The following is a 13,178-nucleotide window of genomic DNA, read 5'->3' on the forward strand; positions in this document are numbered from 1 at the left end:
AAAAGCACTGGGGTGTGAAAACATATCTCTTTAAACAATTTTGACTCTGCTCTCGTGCAATCCCATTCCTGTTGCTGTTAATTGTCAAGAGCCTTCCAAACCAGCACGAACCATCTCCAGAGCCTGTCTGGTCTCTCGCTAAAATCAGGCTGCTGAAGGGAAGTGGAAATGGGAGTCTGTGCAGGTACCGTTCTGGAAAAACCGCAGTAGCCAACCTCCTTTTCTGCTGTGCATGTGTCATATCCCTCGGGCAGATGGGTCTGTCCAGTACAGGGCTGCAGGGTCGCCTTCCCCGTCCGTATGGGATATAAATGCTGCTTCAAGGCAGAACAGTGCTGTACCGATGTGAGAACAGAAAACCAAAATGGATCATGAAGACCTTCTTACTCAGGAGCTCCGTCTACAGCATAACATAATCACAAGCAGTGTCTAGTAATGATATTTTACACTGAAGGCCAAAGGTTACAAGGAGACTTTAGTCCTTGCCAAATGAAAGTCACTTTGTCATTAAGGCGCAAAAGGAATAAAATTCTTGGAGTGGTGCAAAATCTGTACACGTAAAGCTACATTTAGAGTCATATCAGTAAAATGAATATCAAAAGCCAGGGAAAAGTCAGGTTTAGAAAAAAAAGAAAGGGAAAATCTCAAATAAAATTTCCAGATAGAGTGGAAATATATAGGCTGAAGGCATCAGTGGATGGTAGGAGCACTAAAGGTCATTTGGGTTGCAATGGCAATAGTGTCTTCAGAGCAGTTCTTGAAGGCAGTGGTACCAGAAGGGCAGGATTTAAAGCTGAGCCCACCGCAAGCTGGCTTAACCTGCAATTTGGAAAAGGAAAACAGTCTGGCACACGTTCCTGAAGGGCTGCCAGTCCCAGGTCTGTCCATTGCGCATCCTGCCAGGATGGGAATGATAAGGATCGCACCAGTATCCACAGCAACAGACACTGGAATTTTACCTTTTCAATACATAGAAAAACCCAAAGAAAATAATTACTTTTTCATTTTCCAGTTTTATAATTGTAATAATAACCTTTAGGTCAGGAATTTTTCGGTAGTGAATGACTGTCTGGCTTTTTCTTTGGCCCTTGGTTTCTCCAGCCAGTCATTAACAGTGAGGAAAGTGCCTTCTCCAGTGGTCACCTTGGCTTAATCATTACCTTTTCTTGTTACAGAATATACCAGCTGGGAAATAAGTGTCTCCTATGTGAATGGGTCCATAAAGTGTTCCTTAGGTTTCATTTCTTTGAGAGAATATTCCGTTAGGACTTGAGAGTTTAATGTAAAAGATGATTGAGTATTACCCTCAGCCCCCAAAAGGTTAGATCACTCTGCGGAACTGGGACTGAATAGCTTTGCAGGGACGCCCTTCCCCTTCTGAGGATGGTTTAAGGCCACAGATTTCACAAGATGAAATCTTAAGAATTTATCTGTGTAATCTAGGCTCCCATGCTATTCTCTTGGTATTGGAATGCTTCAGAAATTGCATGTGGGCACAGATATTCTCTTGTCCATGTTTTCGGATGTTATAGGAACTCAAGCTCTTTTTTTTGTCGTTTGTGTGCATTTGATATGTAATCACTGTGATGCTCGAAGCAGAGTGTGCCAGCAGTATCTTGAGAGTCAAAAATTACTTCCAAATCCAAAGGGGAACAACCCTTAGGATTGCCTGCCATGCTGTGTTTGTCTGGCTAGTAGATCCAGCCCTTCTCTATATGACTTTGTTCAGAGCAAGATTCATTCATACCTGAAAATGAACTTATCTTGCGCTTTATTGTAAGATAAAAGATGATACTATGGAACAGAGGTATCTTCCGACCACCCTATTGATCCCATTCTTGGTAAAAATTAACCAGCTTGTGAGTAGATTGTACGCATGTACGTACATAAACCTTTGAACAGTCGTCAGTTCTTGCGCATTGTTATTTGAGTTATTCTTTAAGCTTTATGACTTTAAATGCTATTGTTAAAATACAGTGTAACCTACAAAAATTGGGAATACACCTTCAAGGTCCGTTTGAGCTTAAAAACCACTATGTAAAAGTGTCCTACTTGGAGGAAAAATAAATTCCCAAGAAAACCGCATATTAAACATGTAGGGGTTGCTAGTAATAGTCCATTGCTGAGCAGTCAGGTGGTGGTGAAGCCTCTGTACCTGAGCAGTAAAAGAAAATGGGAATTTCTTCATCAGAATATTAAAATCAATATGGTGTTCCTAGAAGGTTTGGTATTAAACATGGAAGTAATGTGCCTGATGAGCCTCATTTTGAGGTTGAGCACCTGCATAACTATTATTGGTACGATTAGCTGCTCATTTTGCACCTTTTGTGCAAACCCAGAGTGCACATCAAACCAGCAGGCATCAGCTCCTGCTTACAACACTCTTTTACTTTTCAAGAAAAGTAGCAGCAGCGAAATACAGGTAATGCTGCAGGGAACCAGCACTCTGGAGTCCCACAAGGGCTGGGACTGAGCTTGGCGGTTTCCTGACCCTTGGAGCGACACATTTACTGTTTAAGCCGAGGCTTCCTTTGTATTTTGAAAGTATGATAACCTGCTTCTCAGCAGGGTTGTGTTGTTTCTAAAAGGCTGGACTTGCCGGAGGATTGAATCTGGTGAGGATTTAGTAATTCCCTTAACAATTACACCTTTAAAATAACTCTACATCTTTAAACCCTGAGCTAAGCTCGGTGTTAGAACAGCTGGCTAACCATTGGTAGTACGGGAAAGGTTCAAAGCAAAGGAGTGACAGTATTTGTGTTTCATTCTGTGCTTAAATGGATCTTTTCCCCAGCTTCACAGCTAACCAGTGCCGATTATTTATAGATTTTAAAGCCAGGAATTAACGCTGTTCCTTGTAGGCAGAAATGTATGGGACTATTATTAATTCTTTAGCATTGTAATGCCTTCTGGCTCAATCTGTGTGCTGGGGACCAAGTGTAAACATGCATTTATCAGCCCAATCCTTAATATGTTCCCAAAAACGACCTTCAGTGGAGAACTGTGAAACAGCCTTTCTAAAGGATTTGAGAACTTTTTTTTGCTGCTGATACAAATATCTGTACAGCCTTTGCTGTAACTGAACCTTCGAATGTCAAATGTTGCAAATACCATTTTAGAGTGTGCCCTTTCCCCCAAAAAGGAACCCAACCCAACCAAACCAAACCAAACCCACACTGCTATGGCACTGGTTGCCTTGGCATGAAGTCTTTCGGTCTTCTTTCATGGGGGAAAATTATCTGGGCCTCCTTGGTACTTGAAGAGATCTTTCCCCTTCCAAGTCAACCTAATTTTTGAGTCTTTAGCTTCTGTTTCCAGTTTCTCCATCTTCCTGTGTTCCTCTCCCTTGACAGCAGCCTTAGATGTTGCAATTAGAATTCAGCTGCAGAGGAAATACAAGCCTGGCAAGAGCCGGTGCACCGAATCCCGCACCAGCCACTGAACTTAGTGGGACAAAATTGTCCGTCACGTAATTTTAACAGTGTCCACAGAGTAATTCCAGCTCTAGGCCTGTCTCGTCGTCTTTCTGCAGCTCTGCCTCCGTTGTGACACAAGGTAGAGCAGATCAGAGCGCCACGGCAGCTCTTGCTGTTTGATCAGCAACACAATCTTTGCTGGAATTTCATTTCCCTTGCAGCCTAGCTACTGGAATACATTTGTCACCCGTACTTTGTAGCAGACTTATATTTGCCTGTAATTACATACCGGTCTGGCAATACTTTATTGTTAACATAAAGTACTGCCACTTAAATCCCAAATCTTGAATGGAAGTATTTGCAAAACTCTGTAATTGCTAAAATAATAAAGCTGTTACTAGTGTTTGGGAAGTTTACAGCTTGTTACTGAAATATTTACCTCAGCTTAACTATAGCTGTATGCATTCCTTATGTTTTCATGTATTGCTTAAGAGACAGACAGACTTCTGCTGGGTGTAACTGTAAGTTTTTGATACTTTCAGAGAATGGCTGAGGGTGGAAGGGACCTCGGGAGCTCATCTCGTCCATGCTCAAGCAGGGCCAAGGGCAGCAGGTTGCCCAGGACCATGTCCAGATGGCTTTTGCGTTATTTCCAAGGATAAGAACTCTGCAAGCTCTCTGGGCAACCTGTGCCATTGCTCAGTCTGAACTTTACTTCAGGTTTTCCACTTTCAGAGTGGTTAAACTCAATGTATTGGGTACAGATAGTACTGCAAACCTTAGGGATATGCAAACCAAAAAAACCCAAAACACTGTTTTCATATTTTGTTGTCTTCTTGCAAACAGAAAAGCAGCGATGCCCTTCTCTTGCTGTTTATTCCTCGTTCTGTGATTATTTTTTTTTTCCTTTAAATAGTTTTTCACGTATTATTGTTGTGTTCCTAAGTCTGGTTGGGTACTTCAGCACTAGAAATGTGGATAAGAGTTTGCTGTGGACCACAAGCAATGGTGCCACATTGTTTTTTCATACAGGAAGCTCCCAACCTCCATACTCAGTATGTGTCTCCAAAAGCTCAGGGATCTGTGCTAAAAATGGCGTGGCTTCTAAACCTTGTCCGTACACACCTGCACAGAGTTTCCCACCTCTCTGTGCTGTTCTGGAGCAGTGTGGGGAAGGTTTGTGCTCCCCCAGCCACCACTACTGGATGGTACCATTGAGCACAGGTGGTTCTGCATTACCCTGGAGCCCTTCAGGTAAGAACAGCTGTGCAAGTCCTGTTGGTAGTTGGCAGGCAAGCCTGTTGTTGTGTCTGGTTTGGCTGTGAAGGACCCGGTCTCCTCTCCTCATGGGCGCTTGCTGGCGCGGCCCCGGCCTCAGAGCTGACTGTGTGTCCCCTGCCCCGGGAGCAGGCCTGTTTGTCTGCAACAGGTGCACGGAGTTTTTAACTCGGAAAAGGAGCTTCCTGGGCCCTTGACTTGCGTCGTGCTTGAGCAACAGAGCTCCAGGGTGAGCGGCGCTGTGGGGATCCCGGCAGACCCAGGCGGACCATGGCGAGACGGGGGCAGGAGCCGTCCCCGTGTCCCCCGCACAGTGCCTGGCGAGCACCGGCCGACCCTGCCCGGCCTGTCACAGAGTCCCAGGCTGTCAGGGGTTGAAGGGCCCTGGAAAGCTCATCCAGTGCAATCCCCCCATGGAGCAGGAACACCCAGATGAGGTTACACAGGAAGGTGTCCAGGCGGGTTGGAATGTCTGCACAGAAGGAGACTCCACAACCCCCCTGGGCAGCCTGGGCCAGGCTCTGCCACCCTCACCAGGAAGAAGTTTCTTCTCAAATTTAAGTGGAACCTCCTGTGTTCCAGTTTGAACCCATTACCCCTTGTCCTACCATTGGTTGTCACCGAGAAGAGCCTGGCTCCATCCTCCTGACACTGCCCCTTTATATATCTGTAAACATTAATGAGGTCACCCCTCAATCTCCTCCAGCTGCAGAGCCCCAGCTCCCTCAGCCTTTCCTCACACGGGAGATGCTCCGCTCCCTTCAGCATCTTTGTTGCCCTGCGCTGGACTCCCCAGCAGGTCCCTGTCCGAGAGCACCTGCCCGGCCCAACACGCTCCGCGGCGGAGGTGCGAGGGCAGGCCCGGGCCTGCCGGGCGGCGAGCGGAGGCGAGCCCGAGCCCCAGCCCCGCGGAGGAGCCGGGACGCGCCCGGAGCCGCCGGGAGGGGGATTCCCGGCCCGGCCCGGCCCGGGCGGGAGAGCCGGGAGAGCCGGGCGGGGGCTGCTCCTCCCGCCCCCACCCGCCCCTCGCCTCGCGTCGCTCCGCGCTGGATTGCTCGTGCCTGCCCGGAGCCGGCGCTGCCCGGCTGGCGGCGCGGCCAGGCGAGCTCAGCCGAGCGCAGAGGGCGGATTGCGAGGAACAATACCAGCGCGGGGCCGCGGCCGCCCCGCCCGCCGCACCATGTACGCCTTTGTGCGGTTCCTGGAGGACAACGTCTGCTACGCGCTGCCCGTCTCCTGCGTGCGGGACTTCAGCCCCACGTCCCGGCTCGACTTCGACAACCAGAAGGTGTACACGGTGTACCGCAACCCCGAGGAGGCGGAGGAGGACGACGAGAGCCCCGGCGAGTGGGGCGACCGGCTGCTGCTGCACAAGGCCCAGATCCTGGCGCTGGCAGGTGAGGGCGGGCCGGGCAGGGGGGGGCGGGCCGGGGGAAGCCCCAAATGCCGCCCCCTCCCCGCTGAGGGGGGAGAGGAGGGGGCGGCTTCGCACCGACACATGCTCAGAGCCGGGGGCTGCGGGGGGGCGGCGGGACCGGGGTCGCCATGGCGGGGGGGCGGCTCCCATCCCTCCCGCCGCTCCGCGGGCCTGGGCGGGCCGGGGGGGCTGGGGCGGTGGGAGTCCCGTGGGGTGGCCGGGGGTGTGGGGGGTCCCGTGGGGTGGCCGGGGGTGTGGGGGGTCCCGTGGGGTGGCCGGGGGTGTGGGGGGTCCCGTGGGGTGGCCGAGGGGCTGCAGGTCCCGGCCGGGCAGCACCGCGCTCCTGCCCGAACTCTCTTCCCAAAGAGCCCCGAGCCCCGGTAGTGACCATCGCTCCGCAGCCGGGGCTGACATCAGAAACTTACCAAAAAAAAAAAAAGTTGATGTTTTCATACATAGCATTTGTAGTGCATGGAGTCATTTATATACCTTCGCAGTTTGGCAGCGTGTTGCCAAATTAGAGAGGTGCTGTTTTATATCCACTTTGTTAGTTTAAGTGACTTCACAAATTGGAAGGCAATAGTGGAACCAGACCTTTAGATGCTACGCTTGTTAAGCTTGGTATTGCTACATTTGGTTGTTTCATGTTTAACTTAACAAATGCCTCTCCAGCTAAGAGGACCAATTAAGGTGTATACCAAGACATAAACCTGTATTTTGGCCATTTAAATAGGTTAAGCTCTTGCGCTATGTGTGTCCTCAAGTGTTTGGCAGCACGTTGCCTTGAGGACTGTCTGTAGTTCCCTTGCAGCCATAGGAAACGTGCTGCCATAGTCAGAACTGACATAGAAGGGAAGTTTGATGTTGTTTATAACAGATTACCGGTTAGCGTGGACTTGCCCAATAGGCTGTTGAAAGACTGCAACGACCGTTTGAAATGTCGGTCTGGGCAGCAATGTGGACGTTGGGTTCTGACCTGACTTTTCCAGTTGAGGAGAAACACTGGTTACATCTGTTTCCCCAAATATGGAATGGGCTGAAAAACCTCTGCTGTCTGGTGCTGAGTTCTGAGAAGGCAATGCTGGTTCTCACCTTTAAACAGAGAAACTTGGTGTTAGAGTCATATAAAACTAGTACTTTTAAAATTTATTTTTATTTTTGAAAATAACAGTTCCCGAAGCAGTTCAGCCTGGTTGTGGTCCATTTGGTCCCTGACTCAGACAGCGACTTTTACCATTATCCTGTTTCCAGTAGTGGCCACATATGGATGCCTGGAAAGAACAAGAAACAGGCCACCATATATGTCATTTCCCTGTAAAGCTTTAGCAATTTCTGAATATTTGGAAGTCCAGGAGTTCAAGAGAACTGATAAGGTAGCCTACCAGAGGAGTGGATTGTCCTGCTAAGTTTTTGTTGTCCCGTCCAGCCTGTGTGTTCTCTGTCCTTGTCTGTCACAGAGGAGAATTGGTATATGTAGTATTTCTTGCAAGTTACCCATCACATCCATGGGAGACAGCGGTGTGGGCGTTCAGGGTTTGCTTGGCCTCTTCTCAAAGGCATCCCAACTGGACTTCACCTTCCTCTTTCTCAGTGGGGAACTGCAGCAGCGGCGACCTTTCTGTTCCTCACGTTCATCTCAACACAACGGAAGTGTTTCAGGAAAATATTCAGTAAAAGGCATTTTGCTCACATGTTGAGCCTACCAGCTTGCATCAGCTTTCCAGCACCTACTTGGTCATGTCCCTTGTTCCAGGCAGTGCCTGTACATACCTAGGGGAAGTGCTCTCTGTACAGTTTCCCTTTGTTTTCTCTCTCTTGAACCAGAACAAACCAATATATACTGTTTCCTCCAGAGAACAAGACTTGTTACCTGCATTAGTGATTTGCACTAATTGCTCCCCAGAGATTTTAATTTCTGCAGGAAATTCTCCTGCTGAGCCAGGAACACAAAGAAACATACAGTTATCTTTATTACATCTGTCACATCTCAATATATCTGACTAGATCTGTAGTTTATGTGCTTGGAAAACTTCTCGCCTGAACACCAAATGAATCTGTACTTCTGTGCTTCTTTCCACCCTGCACTGTGTAAAAATACCATCATTGAATTAACCATATGTTGTATACAAAGGGTTATTTATGTTTTAAGTTGCAATTTTCCCCCCAAAGTTTTAATATTGCTGGGTTTTTTTATTATAGTTAAAAGCCTTGGGAAGAAAAGTTGATCTTATGTGAAGACATGTTAGCACAATTTTCAGTTTATAGTGACCAACTCTGTTTTTACAGATTGTGACAACTTTCTATGGCAAACATGACAAGTCTGAGGTCAGCCAAACTCTCTATTTAGTTAGAAAAATAATTGTACAAGCCTGCAGTAATGTTTCACATACTTTTATAGAACTTTTCATTCTAAAGGATTCCAGCCTACCTTAGTAGTAAATAATGCATATGAGGGTGCTTTTATATGTAAAATATACATCGTTGATTTTGAATTTTTGAAAGGAACCCTTACCTGCACAAATTAGTACATCAGTGACTTTAAAGATTTACTGCTGTGGTCCAAGGATTCCCCGTTAGAAACAGGCTTCAGGATCAAAGACATGGTGCAGATATTAAATTGAACAGACAAAAACCAAAAAAGAATAAAGGAGGAAGATGTCGTCTTCCGGAGCCCGCGCAGGACTCTTTTGCAGTTCAAATGGTGCCCAGTTTTCTTACATTGATTTAACAAGGCTGCTCAAGTAAGCAAATCTGTATATATTTTCATGGTCAAACAGTGTCCATGTAATAAGAGTTAATCATAGTCTGGGAAACAAATCCTCTTGGTTTTCCTTTCTAGTGACCTGAAAAAAAAGGAGTAGAGGAAGAACACAGACACGAGATTCATATTAGAGTCATGATTTGTTTTCCTTTCTTTTTACGTTTAAAGAAATGTAGATACTTTTCAAAGTTCAACCTTTGTAAAGTAGGAGTTCACGCAGGGATAAGTGCTTGTTCATACCCATAGTACAAAGTTTTGTCGGAGCATTGGTTATGTAAAGAGTTCTTGAAACAATTGTCCTCATTTGAGAGAGTCTAGAAGCAGTTTCCTTGATCCTTTGTGGTTGGAAGCCTGTGTGCTTGTGTGGGGTATCATTGTTGCTGCAGAGGAGAGGGCACTGCTGTAAAGGTATCCCGAATTTAAAAAGGGAGAAAAAAAAAAGGATGGAAGTGTGGTGGGAATGCTCAGAGCATCAAGTTGTGATGAGAGTTGGTATGGTGAAGAGATAAACACTATCTTAGTTTGAATACTTCAGGAAGAAGTTCTATGTAACAGTATTACAGCAAAGTGATGGACGGACTCTGAGCAGCCGTACGCTTTCCTTGTGTCTGTGTGCGTGTGGCTGGGAGCTGGTGATACTGGTGGGACGTGTTGGTCTGGGAAGCTTCTGCTTGTTCAGAAGCGAGCCCAAGAGCAGGGCTCAGAGCAGAATGGTTAACCCCAGTTGGACCACAGAAGGCATATTAAAATAAATGTCTTGTGCCCTAACAAGTTCAACATTTGGTTAACAGGCAACTGATGTCATGTAAGAATAAAGGAATAATTTAGTATACCTCTTGAATTGAAAATACAGCTCAGCAGGCTAGAGTTTCACTGAATAGTGTTTTTTTGAGGTGATATTTTAACTGGTCTATCTTGTTGCGAATACAAGAATAGTAGGCAGCTTTTGTGGAAGAATTTAAGTCTGTCTTTTTGATCATCCACACCTTTCCTTTTCCTTGTCTTTTGTCCTCTCCTCGAAATACCAAAAAGCTGTTCTTCTGGTCCCTCTTCTTGAAATATGTGTGCCACCTGCAACTTTTTCACACTTCTCCAATATAGTCAGGAGCAGAGTTTTGTCTATAGTATGTGCACCTTATAGGAGCTAGCGTGATCCTTACATGACCCTGTTGGAGCCTTTTCTTGCTTGGCAAAGTTATGAGTAGCAGGTGGGATGAACGAGGTTCAGGGGCTTTTTTAAAGTTCACTGCTTCAGGCGACGTTTGTTAACAAGTTAATAGCGACTATCTTCTTTCCTGACTACAGTAAATAATTGTTCTAACTGCTGCCCTCAACATTTGCCACCCACGCGATTGTAACCAACGCATCTCCATCAGATTCTCACAGCAATTCCCCAGCTGCCACGGCAGACGTGTTAATACCTGTGTGCATCTGTATTATTGCTTGCCCCTTTATACGATGTTATGCTCCACTTATTGAAGTAGGCTAGGCGATTTTTTAAATCTGTACAGCTCACAGTGAGGTAATTTGCTGCGTATTTCAGAAAGATGTAAAAATCTCAGAACAATTTTAAATGAAATGATTCTGTGACTGAGTTTTGCGTAAGGTTGAGGGTGGATACACTTCTTTGCTGTGGATAGCTGAGGGAGCAGAGACCCTTTGTCAAGTGCTGGAATAGGTGAGAATTTACAAGATGAGGTCTTGGATGATATCAAGTATATACAAAATTTAGGTCAGGAAGCAGTCTTGATGTGTAACATTAACATAAAGCTTTTATTGGTGTTTCTGTTGTCTTGTGCTTCTTCGTGCTTTTTTTCAATTCTTTGTGCTGTTCTGGCAGCTTGGGGAGTTGGAGCAGGTAGAGCATATTTGTAGGAGCATATTTGAGATATGAAGGAGCATATCTGAGATACACAAAGGCACAATTGTGGGTTTTTTTGCTTTTTATTTGCTTTTTTTCAATTCCTTGTGCCATTCAGGCTGGGTGGGGAGTTGGAGCAGGTAGAGCAGGTCCCAGCTGCGGCCACTCTGCACCCCTGCTCCATCCTACGTTAATACATGGGCCATGTGTCTCGTTTCCATTCCCAGCCTGTAGAATGAACTATTGTGGTGGGGCCAGCGTTTGCTAATTCTTTGTTCCTAGAAAGCTCTAGGTCTATCCCTCATGGTGATATGCAGCTCATATGGTGTGTGACAGGGACCTGGGGAGAAACAGCACCAGGAAAAAATATCAAAACACTTGCAGCTGCTTTTTGGGTGATCCCGAGTGCTGCCCTGAGTACAGACGTTGCAGGCTGAGGCTGTTGGGCTGTTTTCTGGAGTACCTGTGGATGGTCTTGTGTGTCGCTGCCTTTGGGCAGCAAGTCCAGCTCTTCCTACCTGGATCATCAGTCTGCTGTGCTTGGCGTAGCTCAGCAGCTGCTGCAGCGCTGAAGTAAAGGCGTGTGTTTAAAAACAAACAAACAAAAACCCCAAAACAAACAAAAAAAACCCACCACAAACAACCACAACAACAAAAATCCAACCCCAAACCAACCAACCGACCAAAACCAACAAACCCAAGACCTTTGTCCCGTGGCGTTTGCGGCGCGTGGCCTCTTTGGCAGCAGCTGCTGCTGGGTTCCCTTCCCACCAGCTCAAAGATGCGGCTCTACACAGAGGTTCACCAAATAGTTTTGTGTAACAGAGTAACTCCATTGTACTCTTAAGTACAGTCTGGGATACAAATGTAGCAATATTCATAAACAATGTTTAAAGCTGAATTTCACACTCTTTCTGTTTGGGCCATTTCTGGTTTAACTCTTTGAAGATGAAGGGAGGAGGTCTTTTTCCCTTTTTTCTAATTTCTACTGTAGGAGCATATTTGAGATACGAAGGAGCATATCTGAGATATACAGAGGCACAACTGTGGGGTTTTTGTGTCATTTTGGTTTGTTCTGCATTGGCGTTCTAATATGGCACATTTCACAAAGCGTTAAGTGGCAGCAGCACAAAAAATTCGGAGCTTTTAAAACTGTAGCTGGTAAGTAGGGTCTTGGAGCAACCATGATGATAGTGGTGATGGTTATATGTCACCAGCAGGATAAAGTGCCACTAAAAAGGAATTTTAAAGGCTGTGATTCATCTGTGCAAAAAGATCTTACCCTTATATTTATTTTTCTCTTTCCCTGTATCACAGTGTGTGTTCTAGAAAGAAATATCTTTCTATTTTTGGTCTTAAACTCTTCTCAACTGACCTGCTTGTTCTTCAGTCACGTTTGCTTTTTGCTTCATGCTAATACTCCGAAGTCACTTATTAGTCACTTCTTTATTTTTATGACATGAAGACATAAGGGTGACCTACACTGTTGTTATTTCTTTTTGGTCTTGGTATACATATGTTGCACCACATAACACCAGTTTTGCTTGTAAATGTTGTATAAGCTTAACTGCGATACTGTAGGAGTACGAATTTCAGGATTTTAATAAAATAGGCTTCAAAGATAGTATGGTTATGGTAGCTATGGTAACTAACACTTGCTAATTAAAATATGCTAAAATTTGCAGAGGAGTGAAAAGGAGAAAAAAATGTAAGTTAATGTTTGCGTTTTGATGATTTAACAGCAAAACATTTTTTCCAGTGGATTGCCTAAGTGCCAGTCAGTCAATTATTTGCTTTTTTAAAAGAAACCCTTTAAAAATAGTAGAGGCCGAACCACATTGTCATTTTTGCACGTCGACTAAAACGAATGCATGAATCCTGCCCCGGGTTTCCATAGCAAGCTCGTTGCGGGCAGACCGAGCTGCGGGGCTCGGGCTGCTCCCCGCAGGCGGCTGCGGGGGAGCCACTCGGGGCTTGTGGCCTTTGCCATAAGGAAATCAGAGTCAGGGCTTGGTCCTAATGTGAGTTTACAGCACCACACAGACCGAGTGGTCAGGGCAGCCGGATTGACAAATTGTAGCTGTCATTGAGATTGATTATCTCTTTAAATTAACTTTTGAACTTTTAAGGAAAGAAATAGCTTTTAATGTAGGTCTTTTAAAAATATTTATCATGTTCAAACATTTAGAAATAATTCCCGTAGTTGAGTCTCATATGTAGGTCCTGAGGAAAGGTGTAAAGGCTGGTGTTTTAGCATTGGTCTTGTTTTCAGCGTTTCTTCTCTTTAATTTGATGGTAATATTGAATGATTGTATTTGTTTCAGAAAGGTTTAGGAGAGTTGTTCCATAATAGCTATAATCCTTTGTGTTAGACATGTTCAGAGTACTGGACAAATATTAACAAATCTGCACAATACTTCAGTGGGGAAGATGGAGCCAGGAAGA

At 45.6% G+C, this 13,178-nt stretch overlaps 2 protein-coding genes across 4 annotated transcripts in view; both read left to right on the forward strand.

The window, feature by feature from the left end:
* The window catches only part of AGBL4 (AGBL carboxypeptidase 4), a gene marked incomplete at its 3' end in the record, with an annotated part of 860,906 nt that overhangs the window by 510,142 nt on the left and 337,586 nt on the right, over window positions 1-13,178 (forward strand). The window lies entirely within an intron of this gene.
* The window catches only part of BEND5 (BEN domain containing 5), a 30,603-nt gene continuing 23,192 nt past the window's right edge, over window positions 5,768-13,178 (forward strand). Inside the window, exon 1 of one of the 3 annotated variants that reach the window (XM_082054679.1) lies at window positions 5,768-6,091. In XM_082054679.1, coding sequence (XP_081910805.1) covers window positions 5,875-6,091 — 217 coding nt within the window. In that variant the 5' untranslated portion in view covers window positions 5,768-5,874. The remainder of the gene's footprint in view (window positions 6,092-13,178) is intronic. The other 2 variants (XM_082054678.1, XM_082054680.1) reach the window with 2 other exon arrangements.

This window comes from Streptopelia decaocto, assembly GCF_964273445.1.
Source record: "Streptopelia decaocto genome assembly, chromosome: 5".
Classification (NCBI taxonomy): domain Eukaryota; kingdom Metazoa; phylum Chordata; class Aves; order Columbiformes; family Columbidae; genus Streptopelia; species Streptopelia decaocto.